The sequence below is a fragment of the Jaculus jaculus genome, chromosome 1 (assembly GCF_020740685.1).
Source record: "Jaculus jaculus isolate mJacJac1 chromosome 1, mJacJac1.mat.Y.cur, whole genome shotgun sequence".
NCBI lineage: Eukaryota > Metazoa > Chordata > Mammalia > Rodentia > Dipodidae > Jaculus > Jaculus jaculus.
In genome coordinates, this window is record NC_059102.1 from 342132242 (window position 1) to 342154424 (window position 22183).

General features: G+C 41.8%; 1 protein-coding gene across 1 annotated transcript in view; it reads left to right on the top strand.

The window, feature by feature from the left end:
• Positions 1–22183, top strand: part of Mark1 (microtubule affinity regulating kinase 1) — a 152714-nt gene that overhangs the window by 54289 nt on the left and 76242 nt on the right. The window contains exons 2-3 of the mRNA XM_045157574.1: positions 11022–11225; positions 12665–12718. Coding sequence (XP_045013509.1) covers positions 11022–11225; positions 12665–12718 — 258 coding nt within the window. The remainder of the gene's footprint in view (positions 1–11021; positions 11226–12664; positions 12719–22183) is intronic.

Sequence of the window (22183 nt, forward strand, 5' to 3'; positions counted from 1 at the left end):
AATGCCATTGTTGACTGTATATACTATTTTCATAAAATTATTTAAAAATCTGGGCAATGTTTTGCAAAAATAATAGTAGGAAGACCAAAAACACCTCATTGAGTCTGCTTAGCTGAAGGTCAAGTAGAAGGCCTCACAGAATGGAAGGTTTCCCTGGGGTGGGAATCTGAGCAGAACAGGTGACCTGGATTGACCCTGTGATTCCATCAGAATGTAATTGACTGATTGAGTATGTTTCCACTCTCTTGCAACCTCATTGAACTCAAGTGGTCCCTGCAAAAGATATGCTATTGATTTGCTTATATTTTCTGGGGTTAAATTCCAAAAGATTATATAACTTTTCTAATAGGCACTGTCTTATGAAGAAGTATTGCTCCAATACTCTTGCCACTTAATGGGCACTCCTGGGGCTTGCCACTTGATACTTAATGGGCACTCCTGGGGTTTGTCACTCAGTACTTAATGGGGTTCTCCTGGAATTTGTCACTCAGTGTTTAATGGAGTATTCCCGGGTTTTTGTCACTCAGTGCTACTTCATGTTATAAATTGTAGTATTTTTCTTGTGTAGAGTTAATACAGCCTTCCAATTTATTTACATGATGATAATTGCTAATATATTGTTATATAACAGTGGCTAAGATTTTCTTTTCCTTGGATCCATTAATAAACAATATCAGCCACATTTTAGAATTAGTATGCTAAGTTGATTCCTAAGATCCAGCAGAAGACGGCTTGCAATGTGAAATTACTTTCCAGCCAGATGACCATGCTGTCTGGCCTCCTGAGTTCATCAGTGCCTAGCATTGCAGCTGTCAAAGGTTTTAGTGGAAGTCTAATAGCTAAATTTTGCAAGTGTTCTAAGTTTTTAATGTCAGCATCTTTCTATTTAAAATTAAGTTATGTTTTATTAAGGACTTTTAGCTCCATTGACTTTTGGTTAGTTGTGTTGTTTTGTGGTTCTGAGGATGGGACCCAGAGCCTCGTGCATGCTAGGCAAGTGCTGTGTCACTGAGATAATGCCCAGCACAGTTTTCTTTCCAGTGCAGTCTCTCTTCAACCCAGAGCTGCTGTTTTGTTTCCCAGTCAGGCTGGCCAACCAGCAATAGCAAGCTGGTGATTTTCTGTCTCTACCCCTGACAGGATGGGTTAATGCACACTTTTATGTGGGTGTTGGGGATTAAACTATGGGTTTCTCAGGCTCTCATGCTTGTACTGCAAGCACTTTTACCCACTGAGCCATTGCCCCAGTCCTAGTTTTATAGATTTTTTTAAAGAATCAAATGAAATAATTACTGGTTCGTTTCCACAGTGATTTAGGTGAGCCACTTAAAACAGTGATAACATACTTAGTGGGTCCATTCATGTAATAATAGTGGATGATAGTCAAGTGTACAAAGAACAATGCTTGATGTCCTAAAGGCTCAGAGTTTTGTAGGAGATCTGTTTATAATGGACAGTGTTAAGTGTCATATAAATTATTATGTGGCATGCTGCCAGCACACAGAGGAGAAATCTGGGTCTTCCATTCTCAGCAAACATTCCACTTTGCCAGCTGTTTAAAAACTTTGACACTCACCTCCACTATTTGGAACAAAAACTTCCTGATGCACTAAAACAGGCTAGAGGAAGACATCTTTGTCTATTCTTGTGTAATAAAGGACCCACAGGAGAATTCCTGACAGTGACCTTGGGTACCTTGGTTGCTTGGATCCTCCTGCACAGTGATCACTGTTCATGAGCACTCGGCCTTGCTCTGTACGGGATGTAGCTGCTCTTTCTGTTCTCCTCTGACAGAAAGCCAAGGAGGCTCACTGAGGAGAACTAGCATACGTATGTATTCCGAGCTCCAAGATGTGGAGAGGGCCTCGGCTTGAGTCTAAGAGCCACGTGCTTCCGGCAAGCTGAGCTTGACAACGTTGCTGGGTGTCCTTTGTGGTGCTCTCTCGGGCTCCCAGTCTGGTCATCTCCATCACTTTACTTCATCTGCAATTCACCTGATAGCATCTGCTTTGAATTTTTAGCTTATTTACATTATATATTTAATGTTGTATAATGTTTAATATAATATTATGTTTCTATTGTATGTTTGGCTGTAAGTATGAATTTTCCTTTTTGTTTTTCTTTGAGCCCATTTAGGTTTTTTGACTATTGTTATTGGCATTTACTTCTTTCTTTCTTGTTTACTTCTGAGTTAATATAATTTTTCCCGGTGTCCTATTTTAATTCCTCTCTTGGCTTCTAATCTATCTGTATTTTCTGGCATTTTCCAGTGACTGCTCTGGAGCTCTCAGGATGCACGCACAGTTTCTCACAGGTCACGCAGGATTGATATTGTACCGAATTAGATGAGATGTGAGATGCTTGTGATCAGCTAGCCTCACTGCATGTTTGCATGTGAGCTTGCATGTTGAGAGCGCAGCTATCAGGATCTTATGTTTTGTGTTAAAGCATATGCCTGTATGCATTTACCCTCATATTAATTGTTTCCAGAGCTCTGTACTCCTTTGCATAGATTCCATTTACCCTCTAGAATCACTTCCTTCACAGTTCTTGTATTGTATGTCTACAAGCAACAAAGTTTGTTTTCTTTTCAGAAGAATATTTTCACTGGATAAGGACTTTTGAGTTGTATTTGTTTTCTTCAGACCTTTCCCTCTAACTTCAAATTCAGCCTTTCAAGCATGTAGCAGCTTGGGTGTTCCTCTGTCTCCTTTAGCCCCTGCCCACATCTGTTGACATATTGTTTGAAGATTCTTTTGCTGAAACTTATCAAATCCCATTTCCCCCAAGAAATTCTCTCATTTTTTCAATCATTTCTTTAACCCTAAACTGTATCCATAGACTCCTTGAGCCAATAAAACTATCTCTTTCCACTGTAGTTGAAGGTATCTACATACAGCAAAGTGGCCTAGGATTTGCCCACAGGTGGAAAATGGGAAAATGACATTCCTCCCAACCTGGTGACATATACTTGTATTCCCAGCACTCAGGAGACTTAGGCAGGAGTAGCATGAGTTCAAGTACAGCCTGGGCTACATAGGGAGTCCTTATCTAAAACAATCAAATAAACAAACAACCCAATGTAATTCATCCTTGAAATGTCGCTTCTCACACCCTCACTTCCTTCCAGATCTTGCTTGCTACATGCAGGTATTCAGGCCTCCAACGAATTGCCTTCAATATTTTGTCTTGAATTTATATTTTCTTATCTGCTGACAGGTTTAGTGTGATAGGAGCTATTCATTCTGCCACTGGAAGCCAAGTGTCCTTACTCTTACTAACATGATGTTGAGAAATGAAACTTCGGTTATTACGTTGCCAGGCCCTGAATTTGTGCTTATATTATTTAGCCAAAGTGTGGTTGGGGGTGTAAAAGTAGCATATTGCTAAGTCTGAGGGGCAGAGCTGTGGCAGCCCTGCCTTCAGAACTATTGTTTTTTGAATTCATTTCTCTGGAAAATGTGACTATTAGATCATGCTCAGGTCGTGCAGGCTGAGAAGATAGATGGCTGGTGGCTAAAGCCCTTGCAAGTGTGGGATGAGCTTGGTTTCCCGAACGATGCAAAGCCAGATACAAGAGCAGGCATCTGACCCCGGCCCTCCAGCGGCAGGATGGGAGGTGGAAAGGGAGTGTCTCAACCCCGTGGGTCAGCCAGCTTGGCGTTCGCAGCACTGAACACGTGACCTGCCTCAAGATGGAAGAGAAGACCCACACCTGAGGTTGTCCTCCAACCTCCACAGACATGTTGTGGTACATGTGTGCTGTGGCATGTGCATATTTGCACTCACAGGCACACATACAAGTTTAAAGAAAGCACTTTTTTTTTTTTTTTCCCGAGGTAGGGTTTTGCTCTAGCCCAGGCTGATTTGGAATTCACTATGTAGTCTCAGGGTGGGCTCCAATTCATGGTGATCTCCTACCTCTGCCTCCCGAGTGCTGGGATTAAAGGCGTGCGCCACCACGCCCGGCTTCATCTAGCATATTTTGACCTACTATGTGCATAGAATTGTCAGGTTTCTGTGGATTGAGTAAGTGAATCATTGAATCTTGAGGTGAAAACAGTGGAGTTGGAAAGGCAAGCTGAAGCAAGGAGCTGCGGATTTACCTGCAGACAACTGGCTGTCAAGCCAGCTTCTCTGTGTGGGTTGTGTGTCACGTGGGAGCGTGCTTCCCACTCAGCTGGTTTTGGGTCTGCAAATAGAAAGGTGGGGTACTTGTTCCTTCTAGCATCTGACCTGACAATTAATGAGTAGTGAAAATAATGAAAAGAACTAAACCTTAGCCAAACGAATGAAGTGAGGTATTATGTAGAAAAATACTTCTTGACAAAAAAAAAAAACCAGCATGACATGACATGACATGACATGACATGACATGACATAACATAACATGTTGGAAGATTTGAACTTAGCAATTAAAACGGAGGCCTAATTTGAGATGCATTTATGAATAACATGAACACAGTGAGCAAAACCATGGAGGCATAACTTCTGATTGGCTTCCACAGTGCCTGATTCTTTTTGGTATTTATATGTTTACTTGCCCAAAACTTTTCCAGGCTAATTTCTGACTGTAATACCAAATTCAGAAATACTTCGCCAACGAAAAGTCTTCAGTGAAAATAAAAGATCCAGTGAAGCTCCCCCACCCTGCCTTTTTTTTTTTTTTTTTTTTACTACGGGTGATGCATCCATTACACATCTCAAATTTTAGCTCATGCTGCTCTTGAAATCCTGACAGATCAGGGTTGCAAGCAGTCCTTCCGTGGGAGTCATCCCTATGAGCACCATGAGCATATATGGGGCCCTAACCCCTTCCATAGCTAATATGTCCAAGGGCTCCTTTGTGTTTGACACTGTATTCAGCTTTGGGACTTTTGAAACCTTAGGGTCGCAGCAGAAAGACACCATGGGCAAATGTTTAGAAAATGGTATGACAGTTCAAATAGTAAAACTTACTGCAAATAAAGGTAGCGACAGAAGGTAGGCCTAATCAACTATGTATTGTGAAAAGGCAGCAAACATTGTGAAGCAGGAACTATTTATACTAAATCTTAAAAGAAGGACAAAGCCAGCTGTGGTGGTGCAAACCTTTAATTCCAGTGCTCAGGAGGCAGAGGTAGGAGAATCACTGAGTTTGAGGCCAGCATAGCACTAAAGAATGCATTTTGGGTCAGCCTAGGCTAGAGTGAGACCATACCTTGAAAACAAATAACAAACAAATAAGAATAGACAAGTCACCATTGTGTGCGCAGCAGGTTGACACAGAGAAGTACTATTTGTGGGAAATATAGTAGCAGCCAGTGCACTCTAAGGGACTGAGTAGAATTACATTCCTTTGCTTGTACTGCTAATGCAACAGTCTCCAAGAGGCAGGGAATCTCTGTGTGGTCACCACCTCGTTCTTACATGTAAATGCAATAGATCTCAGATGTTGGCATGACCAGAGTTACCTAGGGAACTTGTTAAGACAGGCTTTCACCATGGCCCCAGAACTCCTGATCAGTGCACCTGGACCAGGTCAGGAGAATTTGCATTTCTGAAAGATTCCCAGGTGATGCGGGTCCAGGGACTGTGCTCTTAGAACTACTGGTTTATTGACTTGTTCCTGTGATCCTGGCACTGTGCTGTGTGGTGAGCATAGATGAGAATTACTGGTTATTGACTTGTTCCTGTGCTCCTGGCACTGTGCAGTGTGGTGACAATAATGAGAATTACTGGTTTATTGACTTGTTCCTGTGCGCCTGGCACTGTGCAGTGTGGTGAGCATAGATGAGAATTACTGGTTATTGACTTGTTCCTGTGCGCCTGGCACTGTGCAGTGTGGTGAGCATAGATGAGAATTACTGGTTATTGACTTGTTCCTGTGCTCCTGGCCCTGTGCAGTGTGGTGAGCATAGATGAGAATTACTGGTCTATTGACTTGTTTCTGTGCTCCTGGCGCTGTGCAGTGTGGTGACCATAGATGAGAACTGCTGGGTTATTGAGTTGTTCCTGTGCTCCTGGCCCTGTGCAGTGTGGTGACCATAGATGAGAACTACTGGGTTATTGAGTTGTTCCTGTGCTCCTGGCACTGTGCAGTGTGGTGAGCATAGATGAGAACTACTGGTCTATTGACTTGTTCCTGTGCTCCTGGCACTGTACAGTGTGGTGAGCATAGATGAGAACTACTGGTTATTGACTTGTTCCTGTGCTCCTGGCCCTGTGCAGTGTGGTGAGCATAGATGAGAATTACTGGTTATTGACTTGTTCCTGTGCTCCTGGCCCTGTGCAGTGTGGTGAGCATAGATGAGAATTACTGGTCTATTGACTTGTTCCTGTGCTCCTGGCACTGTACAGTGTGGTGAGCATAGATGAGAATTACTGGTTACTGACTTGTTCCTGTGCTCCTGGCACTGTGCAGTGTGGTGAGCATAGATGAGAACTACTGGTCTATTGACTTGTTCCTGTGCTCCTGGCACTGTGCAGTGTGGTGAGCATAGATGAGAACTACTGGTCTATTGACTTGTTCCTGTGCACCTGGCCCTGTGCAGTTGGTGACCATTGATGAGAATGACTGGTCTATTGACTTGTTCCTGTGCTCCTGGCACTGTGCAGTGTGGTGGGCATAGATGAAAATACTGGTCATTGAGTTGTTCCTGTGCCTCTGGCACTGTGCAGTGTGGTGAGCATAGATGAGAATTACTGGTCTATTCTTTTAAATTTTTTTATTTTTTGTCTATATTTATTTATTTATTTGAGAGCAACAGAGAGAGAGAAAGAAAGAGGCAGAGAATGAGAGAGAGATTGGGCACGCCACGGCTTCCAGCCACTGCAAACAAACTCCAGATGCATGCGCCCCCTTGTGCATCTGGCTAACATGGGTCCTGGGGAATCGAGCCTTGAACCAGGGTCCTTAGGCTTTACAGACAAGCGCTTAACCGCTAAGCCAACTCTGAGAATTACTGGTCTATTGGCTTGTTCCTGTGTGCCTGGCACTGTGCAGTGTGGTCAGCATAGATGAGACCTACTGGTTTATTGACTTGTTCCTATGCTCCTGGCACTGTGCAGTGTGGTGGACATAGATGAGAATTACTGGTTATTGACTTGTTCCTGTGTGTCTGGCACTGTGCAGTGTGGTGGACATAGATGAGAACTACTGGTTTATTGACTTGTTCCTGTGTGTCTGGCACTGTGCAGTGGGGTGGACATAGATGAGAACTACTGGTTTATAGACTTGTTCCTGTGTGCCTGCCACTGTGCAGTGTAGTTAGCATAGAGAAATGACAAGACTTCATCCTGCCCTTAAAATTTCCCACTCTGGAGTTCCAGTGACAGACAAGTAAATGTGTTGTGACAGTAACAATGTGACCGATGCAACATTACGTGGAAGTCATGCTATGAGAATACACTAGGGCTTATTGTTTTCAATGACATGAGGGACTAAGGTGTAGTAAGAATCCTAGAAAGCCCAAATCCTGAGCTTTGTTAAAACATACCGAAAAATTACCATTTAAAGAAAATCTAAGTGGGTTGGAAATACTGGTTGGTAGATTTCAGTAGAGTGTCTGTCCAGCAAGCATAAAGCCTTGGGTTTTGTCCTTGGCACCAAAAAGAGGGGAAGGACATAAGTAATAATAGAAAACTGAGCAAAAATTATGATTTCCACGAGACTGCTAGAGTCATCTTAAATGTTGCCTGAAAATAAAAATATTTTAAACAGGCTTTTGCTTATATAGACTAGGACCACACAAGACTGAACTAGTTGCTTTGTACATAAAAATTATCCTTTCTTTTGCTTATTTGTTCTACTCATCTTTGGGTGGTTTTAAGAAAGAAGATAAAGTTCTTATATGTATCATGTGTTGTTCTATGATCTTAAAAATTATCTGCATGGAGAGAGAGAGAGAGAGAGAGAGAGAGAGACGAGGTACAGAGAGACCAGCATGTTGGGCCTCCAGCCACTGTAAATGAACTCCAGATGCACATGTCACTTTGTGCAGCTGGCTTCACATGGTCCTGGGGAATCTCACTCAAGTCATTAGGTTTTGCAGGCAAGTACCTTAACCACTGAGCCATCTCTCTGGCCCTCATTCTATGCCTTTTAAAAAAGAACTGTTGGAAGTTTTATGTGCATCAGAATGTAGACCCAACATGAGAGCCAGACAACAGTGCTGGCTAGACAGCCAGCATAAGAAAGCAGCCGCTGACCCTGAGCATGACTAGCCCCGTGCATCTGCAGGCCAGACAAGCCGACCTTCCTGCTTCAAGCACCCACGCACTCACAGGAGTGGCAGTGGACATTGGGCTGTGGAACTGGATCGGCTCTTGGATCCTTCTAGCATGGGATAGTGAACTGAGTGAGTGGTGGGCAGGGACTCGCTAGAGGTATACTTGAAGCTGAGGTGTTCGTTGGCCATGTTCTATTCCTTGTCATCTGAGGGAGGACTCAAAGTAGGACCCACATGACGGGGCTAGCCAGAGTCCAGTTCTTCAGCTCTGGGTCATGACCCCTTGTGGGATCACTTAATGTGGGGTTTCTGTAAGGGTCTCTGAATGTACCATGACCAAGAACTCAAAGTCAAATTGTGCCAGGCACAGTGCCGCATGCCGATGACCCCAGCACTCAAGAGGCAGAAGTAGAAGGACCCTACAAGTTCAGGCCGGCAAAGGCTACGTAGTGAGATCGTGTCTCAAGAGCAAACAGCAGGCGAACGAAGTCACATGTGCGCTGACTGTGAGGTGCTCGGGCAGCACTTGCCTGTGTGGCGTCATGGGACTTCCCGGCCCCACTGTTCTGTACAGCATGCAGCTGTGCAACGGCCGGCCGCCGCCACGACCGGTCAGCCCCAAGCCCCTCCCCTCAGACTGCTGTGGACTGCAGCATTTTTAATGAACATACGCTTCCCTGCTCACACAAGAACACAATGACCTAATTATGTAAAACACATATTTTCCTAACATGTATCAAATGAGATATCTTTGGATTGTATTGTGTTTGAATATTTAATTTTAAAAATTGCTCTTTGTACATTACCTACACAAGACCATCAGAAGAGGAGAAAAAGATGATGACATCAAAATAAAAATGAGACTGATTGAGATGGGGAGGGGATATGATGGAAAATGGAATTTCAAAGGGGGAAGTGGGGGGAGGGAGGGTATTACCATGGGATATTTTTATAATCATGGAAGAGGTTAATAAAAATTGAAAAAAAAATTGCTCTTTGAATTGCTGACAAGTTTCATTAAAAAAAAAAAAATCAGTCAGGCTGAAGAGATGGCTTAGCTGTGATGGCATTTTTCTGCAAAGCCAATGAACTCAGGTTAGATTCCCCAGGACCCACGTTAGCCAGATGCACAAGGTGGCACATGCATCTGGAGTTCATTTGCAGTGGCTGGAGGCCCTAATGTGCCCATTCTCTTTCTCTCTCTCTAACTGCCTATATTTGTATCTGTTTCTCAAATAAATAAATAAAAATAAAACATTCTTAAAAATCACTCAGTGAATTTTGGCTTGGGATTAGGAAAGAATTTGTACCAATTTCTCTTTTAAAAAATATTTTATTCATTTATTTACTTATTTCAGAGAGAGAGAAAGTGGGGTGAAAGAGAGAAAGAATGGGCATGCCAGGGCCTCTAGCCACTGGAAACAAACTCCAGATGCATGTGCCATCTTGTGCATCTGGCTTATATGGGCCCTGGGGAATCGAACCTGTGTCCTTAGGCTTTGCAGGCAAGCATCTTAATTGCTGAGCCATCTCTTCACCCTGCACCAATTTCTGAAATAACCGTAAAAACAACTTCTGCTGGTTTGTACTAAGTATTAAAGGTGAAGCATTAATGATGACAAAATTAAGACATTAATACACTCTGAAGAAGCATTGAGAATCCTCTGAATCCTGCTGCATCAAATATTCTGTCAAGATTTAGTTTTCCTTTATAAAAATAAACAAGGATACCCATCCCAATAACATACAAATTGTCTTTTGTCTTTAATAAATGATAAAGTCTACATATATCAAGGAGTTATTTTGTGTGTGCATGCTACTTGCACGTGCCTTTGGTGCTCAGAGAACTACCTTGGTGTTCCTTAGGAACACCATCCACTTTTTATGAGACGTGGTCTCCCATTGGCCTGGAGCTTGCCATTAGGCCAGGTTAGCTGGCCAGTGGGCCTGAAGAAGCCCCCTGTCTTTGCCTCCCTAGCAGTGGGATTATGAGCATGTAACACCATACCTGACGCTACGCTACATGGGATCTGGGGATCAAATTCAGGTCCTCCTGCTTGCAAGGCAGGCACTTTACCAACTGAGCTACTTCCCCAGACCTAAAACAAATTTCTTCCTTTTAACATTTTATTTTTATTTATTTATTTGAGACGGAGAGAGAGTGAGTGAACATGGGTGTGCCAGGGCCTCCAGCCACTGCATACGAACTCCAGATACATGCTCTACTTTGTGCATCTGGCTTATATGAGTCCTGGGGAATTGAATCTGGGTCCTTTGGCTTTGCATGCAAGTACCTTCACTGCTAAGCTATCTCTCCAGCCCTAAAACCAATTTTTTTTATGACTTATTATCAGCTAAGTACAGATCTATATACCTATAAATGTAACATTTTCTCAGGCAAATAGGAGTCATGAGTAGGAAAAATTTGAGGCCAGGTTTGGAACTAATGAGCATGTTTGTCCTGGCACTAAAAACATTGTCTATGGTTGTCTCATTAGAAGGACACAATCCTGTCACTCAACCTAAAGGGTAACAACCTTTTAGGAATAATAATCTGTGAGGTGTCCAGCTATCTACCCATTTATATTTTTAAATTACAACTGTGTAGACAATGTCATTTTAAATGATGACACTCACTGGCAAAGGGAATTAAAGTCAGGAAAGCCTTATAAATAGAATGCTCAAATCTTAAATTGTATACTACAATATATTTCCACTGACAGTGTTACTGCAAACTAACAGTCCTTTTACAATTAAATTGTCATCTTTAAATATCTGGTTAATAATGACATCTTGTAATTTTTTTCCTAGCATACATCTGTGGATGGATACACTGAACCACATATCCAGTCTACCAAATCAAGTAGCCGACAGAACATCCCCCGGTGCAGAAACTCCATTACATCAGCAACAGATGAACAGCCTCACATTGGAAATTACCGTTTACAAAAAACAATAGGGAAGGGAAATTTTGCCAAAGTGAAATTGGCAAGACATGTTCTAACGGGCAGAGAGGTAAGACTTCATGGTGCCTTTTAATATTTGCCTGGACATCCCCAGAGTCCTGGGGGAATAAATAACAGTTATGATGTGGTAAATGGGAAGTTTTGGTAAAGTCTGTTTTGTGTGTAATAGTTGGGCTTTCAGCTTTTAGGAAAGACTCACTTCTCTCTGCATCTTAGTGACCCGTGGCCCCACTGTGCTTCAGGTGGGCTTTCCTCAGCCTCTGTCTCATCCTCAGGGCTGCTGTCCCTGAGGATCAAGGCTGTGATATTCTCCCATGAAATACTGCCCAAGTGAAGTTAGGTGTAAATGTGTAGAAAATTGCCCACAAATATTTTTTTCTGTTTAAAGACCACATCAAACAAATATCATTATACAGGTAACTTCATTAGTTAATAATCAAATTGGATTTCTGAAATCATGTTTTTTTAGTAGGGTTGAGGGTATTGAGAAAGGGTATAATGTACCAATGAACTTGCTACATAGCTGAGGCTGGCTTTGAACTCCTGATTCTTTTACATCCATCTCCCAAGTGCTGGGATTACAGGCCTATGACATCATACCCAGCTAAACCCATATGTTTTAAACAATTGTTTTTACATAGTAAAATTACAACATGTATGCATTGTTATTTCAGGGTTTAAGATAATTTCAATAAACATTCAAAATTTTGCATTAGGATCTAATTAGGACATTATTATTTTTAGATTTCAACCATAAAGTTCTTTTAATAGACTCTCAGTTTGTTTTCTATATGATAGTTTTTTCATTTCCCATTGAATTTAGTCCTTTCTGTCCATTCTTCCCTTGTCATCCCCCCCCCACCTCCCCAGAGCTCCTCAGCACAGGCTATACTAGGCAGAACCTTAAAGGACAGTCAAAGTCCCTCTAGTCCCTCTGTCAGTTTGTTATAAGAAAGTTTGGGTATACTTTACTCACAAAAAGTAAAAATTTGGGCTGGGCGTGGTGGCGCACGCCTTTAATCCCAGCACTCGGGAGGCAGAGGTAGGAGGATTGCCATGAGTTCGAGGACACCCTGAGACTCCATAGTGAATTCCAGTTCAGCCTGGGCTAGAGTGAGACCCTACCTTGAAAAACAAAAAAAAAAAAAGTAAAAATTTGGAAGCTCTTCTCTCCTATATACTATCTCCTATATTTTTCCTATAAATTTGTTGCTTATTAAGATCATGAATAAAAGGTTAAGATACAGGATCATTTTTACATTTAAGGGAGAAATAACAAAGGCTTAATTTCATTGACACAGAATCAGGTAGGTTAATTACATCTCAATGGAGTATATTCTGAGGCTGACAAATTATCAAAACCTTACCATCCAATCATGTGAGCATTCAAATAGAGCTAAATAATACATAGTAAAAATGAAATAAAAAACATGTCTTATTCATTGAAATATATATCTCAAATATAGCTTAATGATTCTCTTTTTTTAGGTTGCTGTGAAAATAATAGACAAAACTCAGCTAAATCCCACCAGTCTACAAAAGGTATTTAATTAATTTAATAGCCAATTAGCATGTGAGTTTATTGTTAATATATAATGTATAAAGTCAGACATCTGAAATTTTGTAGCTACCTCTCAACAGTGAGCTTATGAGTGACTGACCAAAAGATGTTTGAATTTTTCTTCTGCATACTGAGAGCATTGTTTACTGAAAGTGCTTGGGACCAGAGTGTTTTGGATTCTGGAGACTCGTGCATTTTGCAGTATTTGCAGAGACTAGCAGGGTGCATGCACTATATGGATTTGTCTTTTAATTCAGTAGAATTAAGCTTTCCATCAAATATTTGAAGGTATTTAGAATTCTTCTCATGTGAAAACCTAGTCGTAAGCTAATGTTGTCCATAGGTGAGCTTTCTTTCATTACTTCACCTGGGTGTTTTTTGTGAGAACTTGTCTTTGACCAGATTCCAAGTAAATAGTATAAATCCTCCCCAAAGGGTGAAAAGTACATCTGCCATGATTCTAATGTTAGATTCAACATTTGCACTTGTGAATCAGAATTCCCGCTTGGCTCAGTTTCAGATCAGTTACTGTTATTTTTATATCCTCTTAGAGATCTATCTCTGTACTTCCCTAAGGTTCCTTTTAGATTTACAAAGCCCATATTTCTGCTGAGTGTGAACACACACATTTTTCTTCTTTTTCTGCTAAGGTGAGATAACGTATTATAGGTCTTTTCTGGGGAAGTCTTTTCTTGTAGCACCTGCCTGCCAGCCAGCCCAAAGCATGTGTGCAAAGTAACAAATGGCACTCTGTCTGGGCTGATGAATGACTCAGCATACCAGAGTTTTTGTAGACTGGAACCATAGTTGGGTAGATGTGTCCTGACCCTTGTGCTGAGATCCCTTTAAAATGCACAAACTACCTAACTGTGTCCCAGGGCCTTGTCCACGTCCACCCAACTTTAACCCTTTTCCTGCATCAAGTTATGGGTTTCTCTGATAAACTGACATTTAGGACTTCTTGCCAGGAAGATGGAAAGATGACTCAGCAGGTAAGAGTGCTTTCTATGTAAGCATAAAGACCTAAGTTTGATCCCTGGCACCCACATAAACTGGCTGGGCATACCTACAACCTTCACACTGAGGAGCTTTCTAGTCAGCCAATCTAACTGTAAAACAGTGAGCTCTGAGTTCAGTGACAGATCCTGTCTCAAATAAGGGGGAAGAGTGGTAGAGGAAGAGAAGGGGACATCTCCAGTGTGCTCCTCTGACCTCTTCACATGTGCATGTGGGGTGTGCCCATCTCCTTGCCCCTTGCCAGGACACAGTATTGTGACTTCCTGTCTTAACCAACATGGCCCTGCAAAGGTCTTGGAGCCCACAGTTGTAGGAATGCAGTCAAGAAGCTAGTTGCTGCCTTACTTCTATTAATAACTAAAAGATCTGCTTGCTCATAATAATTTCTGTTGTAGATTTTGCTGATCTTTGCTGGTTAAGTCCTGCTTTTCCAAACAGGAGTGTGAAAAATGATGCAGCCCTATTTCCTATGTAAAGTTTTGTGGGGATGTGTGGGAGGAATCAACCATGGTTTGATCAGTTCTTCTGATGATAAAACACAGCATTCCCCACATCTCCTGATCACTCACGGCCAAAAAAATAAAGAGTGCAGTGAAGAGTGAGCCACGTTTCCTCTACTTGGCAGTACCCCAGGAAAGGAGTAGTCAGATTTTCCCCGTGTCTTCAGAGTACCTGGGAAAGGGCTGATAACAGCAAGAGACTACATATCCATTGTGAGAAGTGTTTGGTTAAACCTTTCTCTGCTTGGTCTGGATTTGCTGGTCTTCTTTTCTCCTCTTCTGTGTAGACTGTGATGGGTAGAAGGTATCTCCTTCCTTTACTAACAGCAGAGACAGAGAAAAGGATCTAAGTCTGAGATTTGGCTATTTAAAACTTCTAAAACATGAAAAATCATTTAGTTTTGGAATCGTTAAGTGTCTTCCACATTATTCCCACAGTATGTTACATTATGTTTTAAATCAGTGGAATCTGACTTGGGAGCTTTTATAGTATAGAAGTATTCGAGGTAGATCCCTGTTCTGCAGCATGAGTCTCAGCTCATGTTTTCATGGTTGTTTTTCATATGTGACCCACACTAGTGATCCCTGGGGATCTTTTAAGTAATATATTGATATTGAATGAGAAGTAAAATAATGAAACACTTTTGCTCATAAATGACAAATTTCTCCTGTAAGATAATTACCATTTTACCAGAAAATATACCCTTTTTGACGCCTTGGACACATTATTTTATGAACAGATGACAGAGACTGTGTGACCTACGGTCACTAGTGGGTAGTGTCTCTCTGCCAGCATTGTTACATCTCCTAGGTATTACTTATTAACTTATATTTTATTTTTACTGTGTTGAACTGTATTCCCAGTTCACAAAAATGCCTTTTTGGGTAGGAAGTGATTTTTCTGAGTGGCAAGAGCTGAAGTGAAAATTAAAGCAGCAGGCAGGCATGGTAGCACATGCCAGTAATTCTGTCTACTGAGGAGAGCGAGGCAGGGGGATTATGGGTTTGAGCCCTGTCCAGGCAAGTGAAACCCTGTTTCTGAATACATTAACAAATAATTAGATAAAATAAAAGCAAGACAAGTCAGAATTATGTTGCTAAATAGCAAGTGGCTGCCTTAATGTTCTACAGAATGTGAACCTCTGGACTAGAATGGATTTGCAGAAGAAGAAGTATTAGAACTTCAGTCATTGGTATCTTGGCAGTAGACTTGGAATAGCTAGATCGTCCATTTATGCCAGTGTCTGGTGGCCTGAGCAATATAAATGTATGAGCATTTTCAGATAATACCAAGACCTCTCCAGTGCGCTGATTATTTTCTAGAACTTTTGCAGAAGTCACTGAGGCTGAAAAATGTGACTGCTAAAAGTACAACTAAGATTCAGAATTCTGTCTCAGCAAATTGTCAAGAAACCAAGTGGTAAAACAAATCACAAAGTTTTGGCAAATAGTTCAATTAAGAAGAGAATGTAAGTTAAGAACATAAGTTCTGTAGCAATACTTCTGGGCAGATATCCTTATTGGCTGTGGGTTGGAATATCAGTTACTCTCACATATGCATACTTGAGACCATACCTTATTTCATAGCTACACAAACACTGTATACCTGCCGTTCTTGTCACGTGTGTGTTCACCATTTGAAAGAACACACACCAAAAAAAATCTTATATGTGTTTCAGACAAGGGTTTCCAGTCTTCCCATTTGTGAGCGTGCTACACTGAGCATCCTGAAAGTTACAACACTCTGTGAGGTTGGATCAATGTATGTCTGTAGGGTTATCTGGCATCAGGTGATGGCCTAACCCTTCTTCCTTTCCCCAGTGATCTATGGCTATGATTTGGAATTTTTAAAGAAAAATGAGGTAAAGAAGAAAGGTAATAATTAGGGGGAATAAAACTGTATTGTGGTTCAAACTAAATGTCACTAAGCTAGGTACATATGCTCATTCTTTTTAAAAAAGCTTACTTATTTATTTATTTATATGCAAATGTGTATGTGTATGGGCATGCCATGGTCTCTTGCTACTACAAATGCCTGTCTAGCTTTAGATGAACAACTGAAGCATTGAACCCAGGCCAGCAGTCTTTGCAAAAAAGCACTTGAACTGCTGAGCCATTTCCCTACTCTTCTAAAAATAGTTATATTTATGTATATGTGTAGGTGCAAACAAGCACCAGACACATGGCCCGCTTTTTGCTGCTAGTATTACAAAGGTACTAGGGAATTGAACCCAGGCCAGCAGGCTTTGAAAGCAAGTGCCTTTAATCACTAGGTCATCTCCCCAACACACTAATTCTTGACCCAACCAATATTTATTCTGAGATTTTATTTCTCCACATGTTTTCCTTTGTTCTTTTTGGCTTCTCCTTTCCTGTTTCTTTTTAATGGGACCATTATCTATTTACTAGTCACTACATGTTGCAGTTTTGCAAAGCTATAGAACTTCTCTTTCTTTAAACTTTTCAAAGATAACCAAAGTATAGATTATTACCTGTTGGTAAAGTTTTAAGTATATCTCTTTACATAAAACTCTTCTAATTTTTCCTAGTTTTCTCTCAAAGATACTACAAACTCACTATCTACAGAGCTAACCTCATGATCCCTGTCCCAACTGCCTCAGTGCCTTGTTCCCTTCTTTCTGTGACCTCCCTCAGTGAGCAGCAACATCTTCAAGTATACAAGACCTTAGAGCCGCCCTTGACTCCTCCTCCTTCATGCTTATGTCAAGTCCATCTTTGCGTACCTTTAGGTATGAATGGCTTTGTTGAATGGCTGCCCTTCTTTTATTGTGACCTGGTGATCTTCTGTCTTGATTGTCTTTCTGTATCTACTTTGCATCCTCACAGACACATGCGCTGTGGTGGCTTGAATGTGAAATGTCTGCAATAGCTCCTTGTGTTTGAATGCTTGATCCTCAGCTGGTGCCACTGTCCTGGAAGGTCGTGAAACTTTTAGGAGGTAAAGCCTTGCTGGTCTAAATATGCCACTGGGGGTGAGATTTAAGGTTTTATAAACCCACAGTACTTGTTATGTGCTGTTTTCTGACTCTGCTAAGGAGTGAAACATAATTCCTGCTCCAGCCTATTATGTCTTCCCACCTATAATGAAACTTCACCTCATAACTGTGAGCCAAATTAATCCTTTCCCCATAATCTGTCTTTGTATGAGTATTTTGTCCCAGCAATGAGAAAGTAACTGACACAAAGTTGGCGCTGAGAAGTAGAAATGTTATTGCAGTAAGCCTGCCTATGTGGTTCTTAGTGTTCTGGAACTGGTTTGTGGGAGCACTGTAGAAGTGTTTGGAAGTACAACACTATAGAAACTTTACAATGCTGTAAGCAGAACTTAATAGGCTATTCTTGTGGGCATTTAAAAGACCAAAAAGCTGACAAAAATGTTGACTGGAAAGGCTGTGTTCATGAGGTTTCAAAGGGAGACCAAGGACTATGCTATAAGAGCTTGAGTGAGTCTAAATTTAAAAGTAATGGACTAATATGTTTGGGGGAGGAACTGTTAAGCAAAATAGAATTGAATCTGTGACATGTCTTCTCATAGCTGCCCTGATTCATCTACAGTGAAAGAAAGCAAAACAAAATGCAGAGCAGAAAGATAGGAAAATTGTGAAATTTAAAAAGAAAACAAGTATAAGCAAGTTTAAAGTTCCATACAAGGAGACCACAGCCCACCTGTTGTGATGTTAAAGAGATTTGCACTCCTAAAAGAAAACTTACTGTTCTGTCCTAGAACAGGGGCTAGCTGCCCTTAGGGTAAGATCCAACCCTTCAAAGACTCAGGATGGTAAAAATGCAAATTCTTTCAGAAAGAGAAGACCTAAAGAGAGGGTTCAAACTCCAGCCCTGGCTCACAGAGAGCTTGGCAGAAGCATCTTTCAGGAGGTAATGATTTTTCAGGCATAAAAGGAACAAATTTCAGGGGATCACAAAGTCCTTCACCACAGATCCAGAGAACTGCTGAGGCCAGGCAGCATATGGCAGGGTCAGATTCCCTGCACAGAAGGCCTGAGAGTCACTACATAAAGCTGTGAAAGTGAGCACTAAGTTAAGGTGGAGGCACCAGAATGTTAGAGATGCCAGGATCATGAGCTATGCACCAAGAAATACTGCAGGCTTGAGGCAGATCCAGCTCATGAGAGAGGCCATGTGTAACACAGCTGGAGAGGTGGAGCTGCCCAAGCCTTTTAGAACCAGGAGGATTTCTTCATGAGTCCTAGATACCAGACATGGAGCTACAGGATTTACTGTTTGCCCTTTGAGGTTTTGGCTTTACTTTGGTGCAGTCTTTCTTTGATAGACTCCAATTCCATCCTTCTAGTATGGGGATGGGGTGTTTATTCTGTGCTGTTATATGTTGGAAGTATGTAACTTGTGTTTTGGTTTTATGGGGTTCATAGTTAAGAGACCTTAAATTGCTTTGAGTCTTAGATGAGACATTTGGACTTTTAAACAGTATGGAGACTATTAAAGAATATTGATACTTTTAAAATTGGGCTGAGTATCATAAAATGGCCAAAGAGCCTATGGGTGGAATATGGTGGTTTGAATGTAAAATGCCCAGCATAGGTTCAGGCTGAGTAATTGATTCCCAGCTGGTGACACTGTTTGGGAAGGTGGTGGAGCCTGTTGGAGGTGTAGCCTTGCTGGAGGACGTGTGTCACATCGGGCTGGCCTTGAGGTTTTGTAGCTTTGCCCGCATACTGCTTGCTCTCTGCATCCTGACTCTGGTGACTTGTGCTGCTGGCTTCCCGCTCTAGTCTGTGGTGCCTTCCCCACTGCATAGAGCAACATGGCTCTAGATGTGCTTATGGCGGCTCTTGTGCAGCAGAAGAAACATTAAGAGCATTATCAGTACCGCGTGATGAAACTTCTCCTCAGAACTATAGGCTGAATTAACCCCTTTTCGTTCCATAAACTGTTTCTGGTTGGGTAGTTTGTCCCACAACAAGAAAGTAACTCATAGATGCTGCATAAACACAGTTTGAAAAGATAGCAAGGATGAAAATCACATCTCTGAGTATGTTTGAACTTGTGGGAAAGTTCAGTTATAGAAGCCTAAAAATCAAACTCAATAACATGATCCCCCAGGCCCTTCCTTCCTCTCCACCTAACAGATCACCATCCCCATGGCAGCCCCTCCCCCCCCCCCAGCTTTCACTGATCCTGTTCATCCTGGCCACCAGGCCTTCCTCTCCACCTAACAGACCACCATCCCCATGGCAGCCCCTCCCTTCCCCAGCTTTCACCGATCCTGCTCATCCTGGCCACCAGGCCTTCGTAGCTCCCGGACTCCCCTCTTCACTTAGTCCACACATTTCATGGCAGCCCCTCCCTCCCCAGCTTTCACCTGATCCTGTTCATCCTGGCCACCAGGCCTTTGTAGCTCCCGGACTCCCTTCTTCACTTAGTCCACACATTTCAGCCCAAGTCACTTCTTCAGGTAATTTTTTTTGTAATTATCCACCAGGTATTGGATTCCCTTGCCCTCCTAGAATTAAGCACTCATAAGCAAGGAGCTTTTTCTTTTAGTTTTTGCTAATAGTTCATTTATTCTATGTTTCTGATGTTTTGATGACAATATTCTTCCTGTGACTTAAAACCTCTCATTGCTTGGCTTTTAGTGACTATCATGCTTCCATCCGTTTCTGCGTCCTCAAAGAGCTACTTCTGTTCACTACAAAGAACTTTCTCTTAGGGAAGAGCACGCGGCTGAGTCTGGGAGTTGTGTATGAATGCTAACCTCGCTGTTTCAAAAGTCATGGCCTCATTTAGTTATTTTAAGAGTCCTTCCCCTAATTTTTTCTATGTTTGTGAGTTTGTTGATATAGCGAGCTAGCCTATTTTTACTTTTTGGATGGAGTCTTCAAAATATCTTTTCCATTAAAAATGGTTTTCTCAAGAAATTTATTGTACAAGAATGTTTCAATTCTAATCCTTTTTTTATTTTAAAGATTTATTTTTATTTATTAGAGACAGAGAGAGGGGTAGGGGACAAACAGAGACAGAGAGAGGGAGAATGGGTGTGCCAGGGCCTCTAGCCACTGCAAATGAATTCCAGACACATGCGCCACTATGTGCCTCTGGCTTATGTGGGACCTGGAGAATTGAACCTGGGTCTTTAGGCTTTGCAATCAAGTGTCTTAACCACTAAGCCATCTCTGCGGCCCAGTTCTAATCCTTTTTAAAGAAATAAAACATGAAGATGCATTTGAAGACCCAGGTGCCTCTTGTTGGTTCCATTCCTGTCTTCTCCTAGAAACAACTACTGCTCAAAATAGGGTCTTCTTATGTACAGTCACAGCTCTCAGAAGTACTTTACTTGTGCTTGTCTGAACATAAAATCGTATATGGTATTTTTAAGCTTTTTGCCCATCTGTACCTTTCTTTTATTTAACATTGTCCTATATGTTCATTATATAATCCATTTTCACTACTATTGTACTGCGTTGTTTGCTCATGACACCATGTATCCATTTCCATTAATATCCTCCCTCATGTCCTGTCCATTCACCTCATGTCCTGATAGCGTACACCCAGTGGTTCATTTGGGGCCATCCGTGTTTGTACTGCAGGTTCGTCACTTTCTGTTTGGCTTTTCTGACCGTGGTACAATGACCATTATTGTGCAGAGGTGGAGAACCAGGCCTCTGGGTGGCACTGCTGGGGCGGAGGGCACGCCAGTGCCATGGGCGGCCTTGGTTTCACTAGGGAGGTCAGGTTGTTCTTCAGGGTGACTGTCCTGTTGCTTCTCAGTCTCCCCGAGACCCACTGTACTATGAGCTGGCCAACATTTTTATATCTTCATGTTTATTTTGCCAAATTGTGAATGTGAAATTTTATCTAGTTTTAAGTTGCATTTTCATGATTTCTTATGAAATTAGCATATTTTCAAATGCACTTGCAAACTTATTATCTGTCTGAAATCCAAACAGTGAAAGTTACTGACAGTAACTTATGCCCAAAGCTGTAGAAGGTGATTGGAGGGACTCAAGTATTATAAAATTGATACTGGCTTCGTGTGTGTGTGTGTGTACCAATGCCTATAGATGTGGAGGCTAGAGTTAGAATATTGGATATTCTCATCTACTGCGTCTCTGTGCCATTCCCTTGAGATGTGTGACTTCAGTTCCCAGAAAAGCACGGCATCTGCTGCATCTACTTCCAGCAAGACTGAATAGACTGACATCTTTGCGATCACAGAGATGGAATGTTGCGAGTCAGAGCCAGGTTGCCTTGTGCTGCCTTTAGCTCCTTAAGAACCATTTATTGTCCACCTGTGTCTGACCTACCATCCTCATGAGTTGTGGTTTGTCAGCCATGACCTTTTTGGAACATGCAAACAGACCCCTATCTCCCACCAATCCAAGAACTAAGAATGTCACCCGACAGCATCTGAAGCCTGTGGTGACTTCCCTACTTTACCTGATAGTCAGCCAGTATATTTGAAAAGTGCCATGATTTATGATTTTCTTTTGTTCTGTAAGTATAATATGTTTATGAATTGTTAACATGTTAGAACATAGAATTGGGGTAACCTAAATCTGTGTTCTAGGGCCATGGTCACTCATATTTGCCTACAGAATAAACTCTTTCTTATCCCCTTTGAGGTGATAGCTGTGTCTTTTGAGTTGACTGATAGAGTTCCACTGAACCCCTAGCTGCCTTCTTCCTCAGACTTGATGCCTAGTGAGCCCCAGTGATTCTTCTGCTCTGACCCCACAGGGCTAGGTTACATGTGTGGCCACACTAGGCTTCTCCTGTGAGCGATGGGGTCCACACTCAGCCCTTTTAGGTCCCGTGCTGGCATGATAAGTGCTTTTTCCTGCTGAGCCATCTCCCCCTTGGCCCTCACTTAATAAGAAATAACAATATTTTGTTATTGTTTCATTCGTTTGTATTTCTGATAGGGGGTTA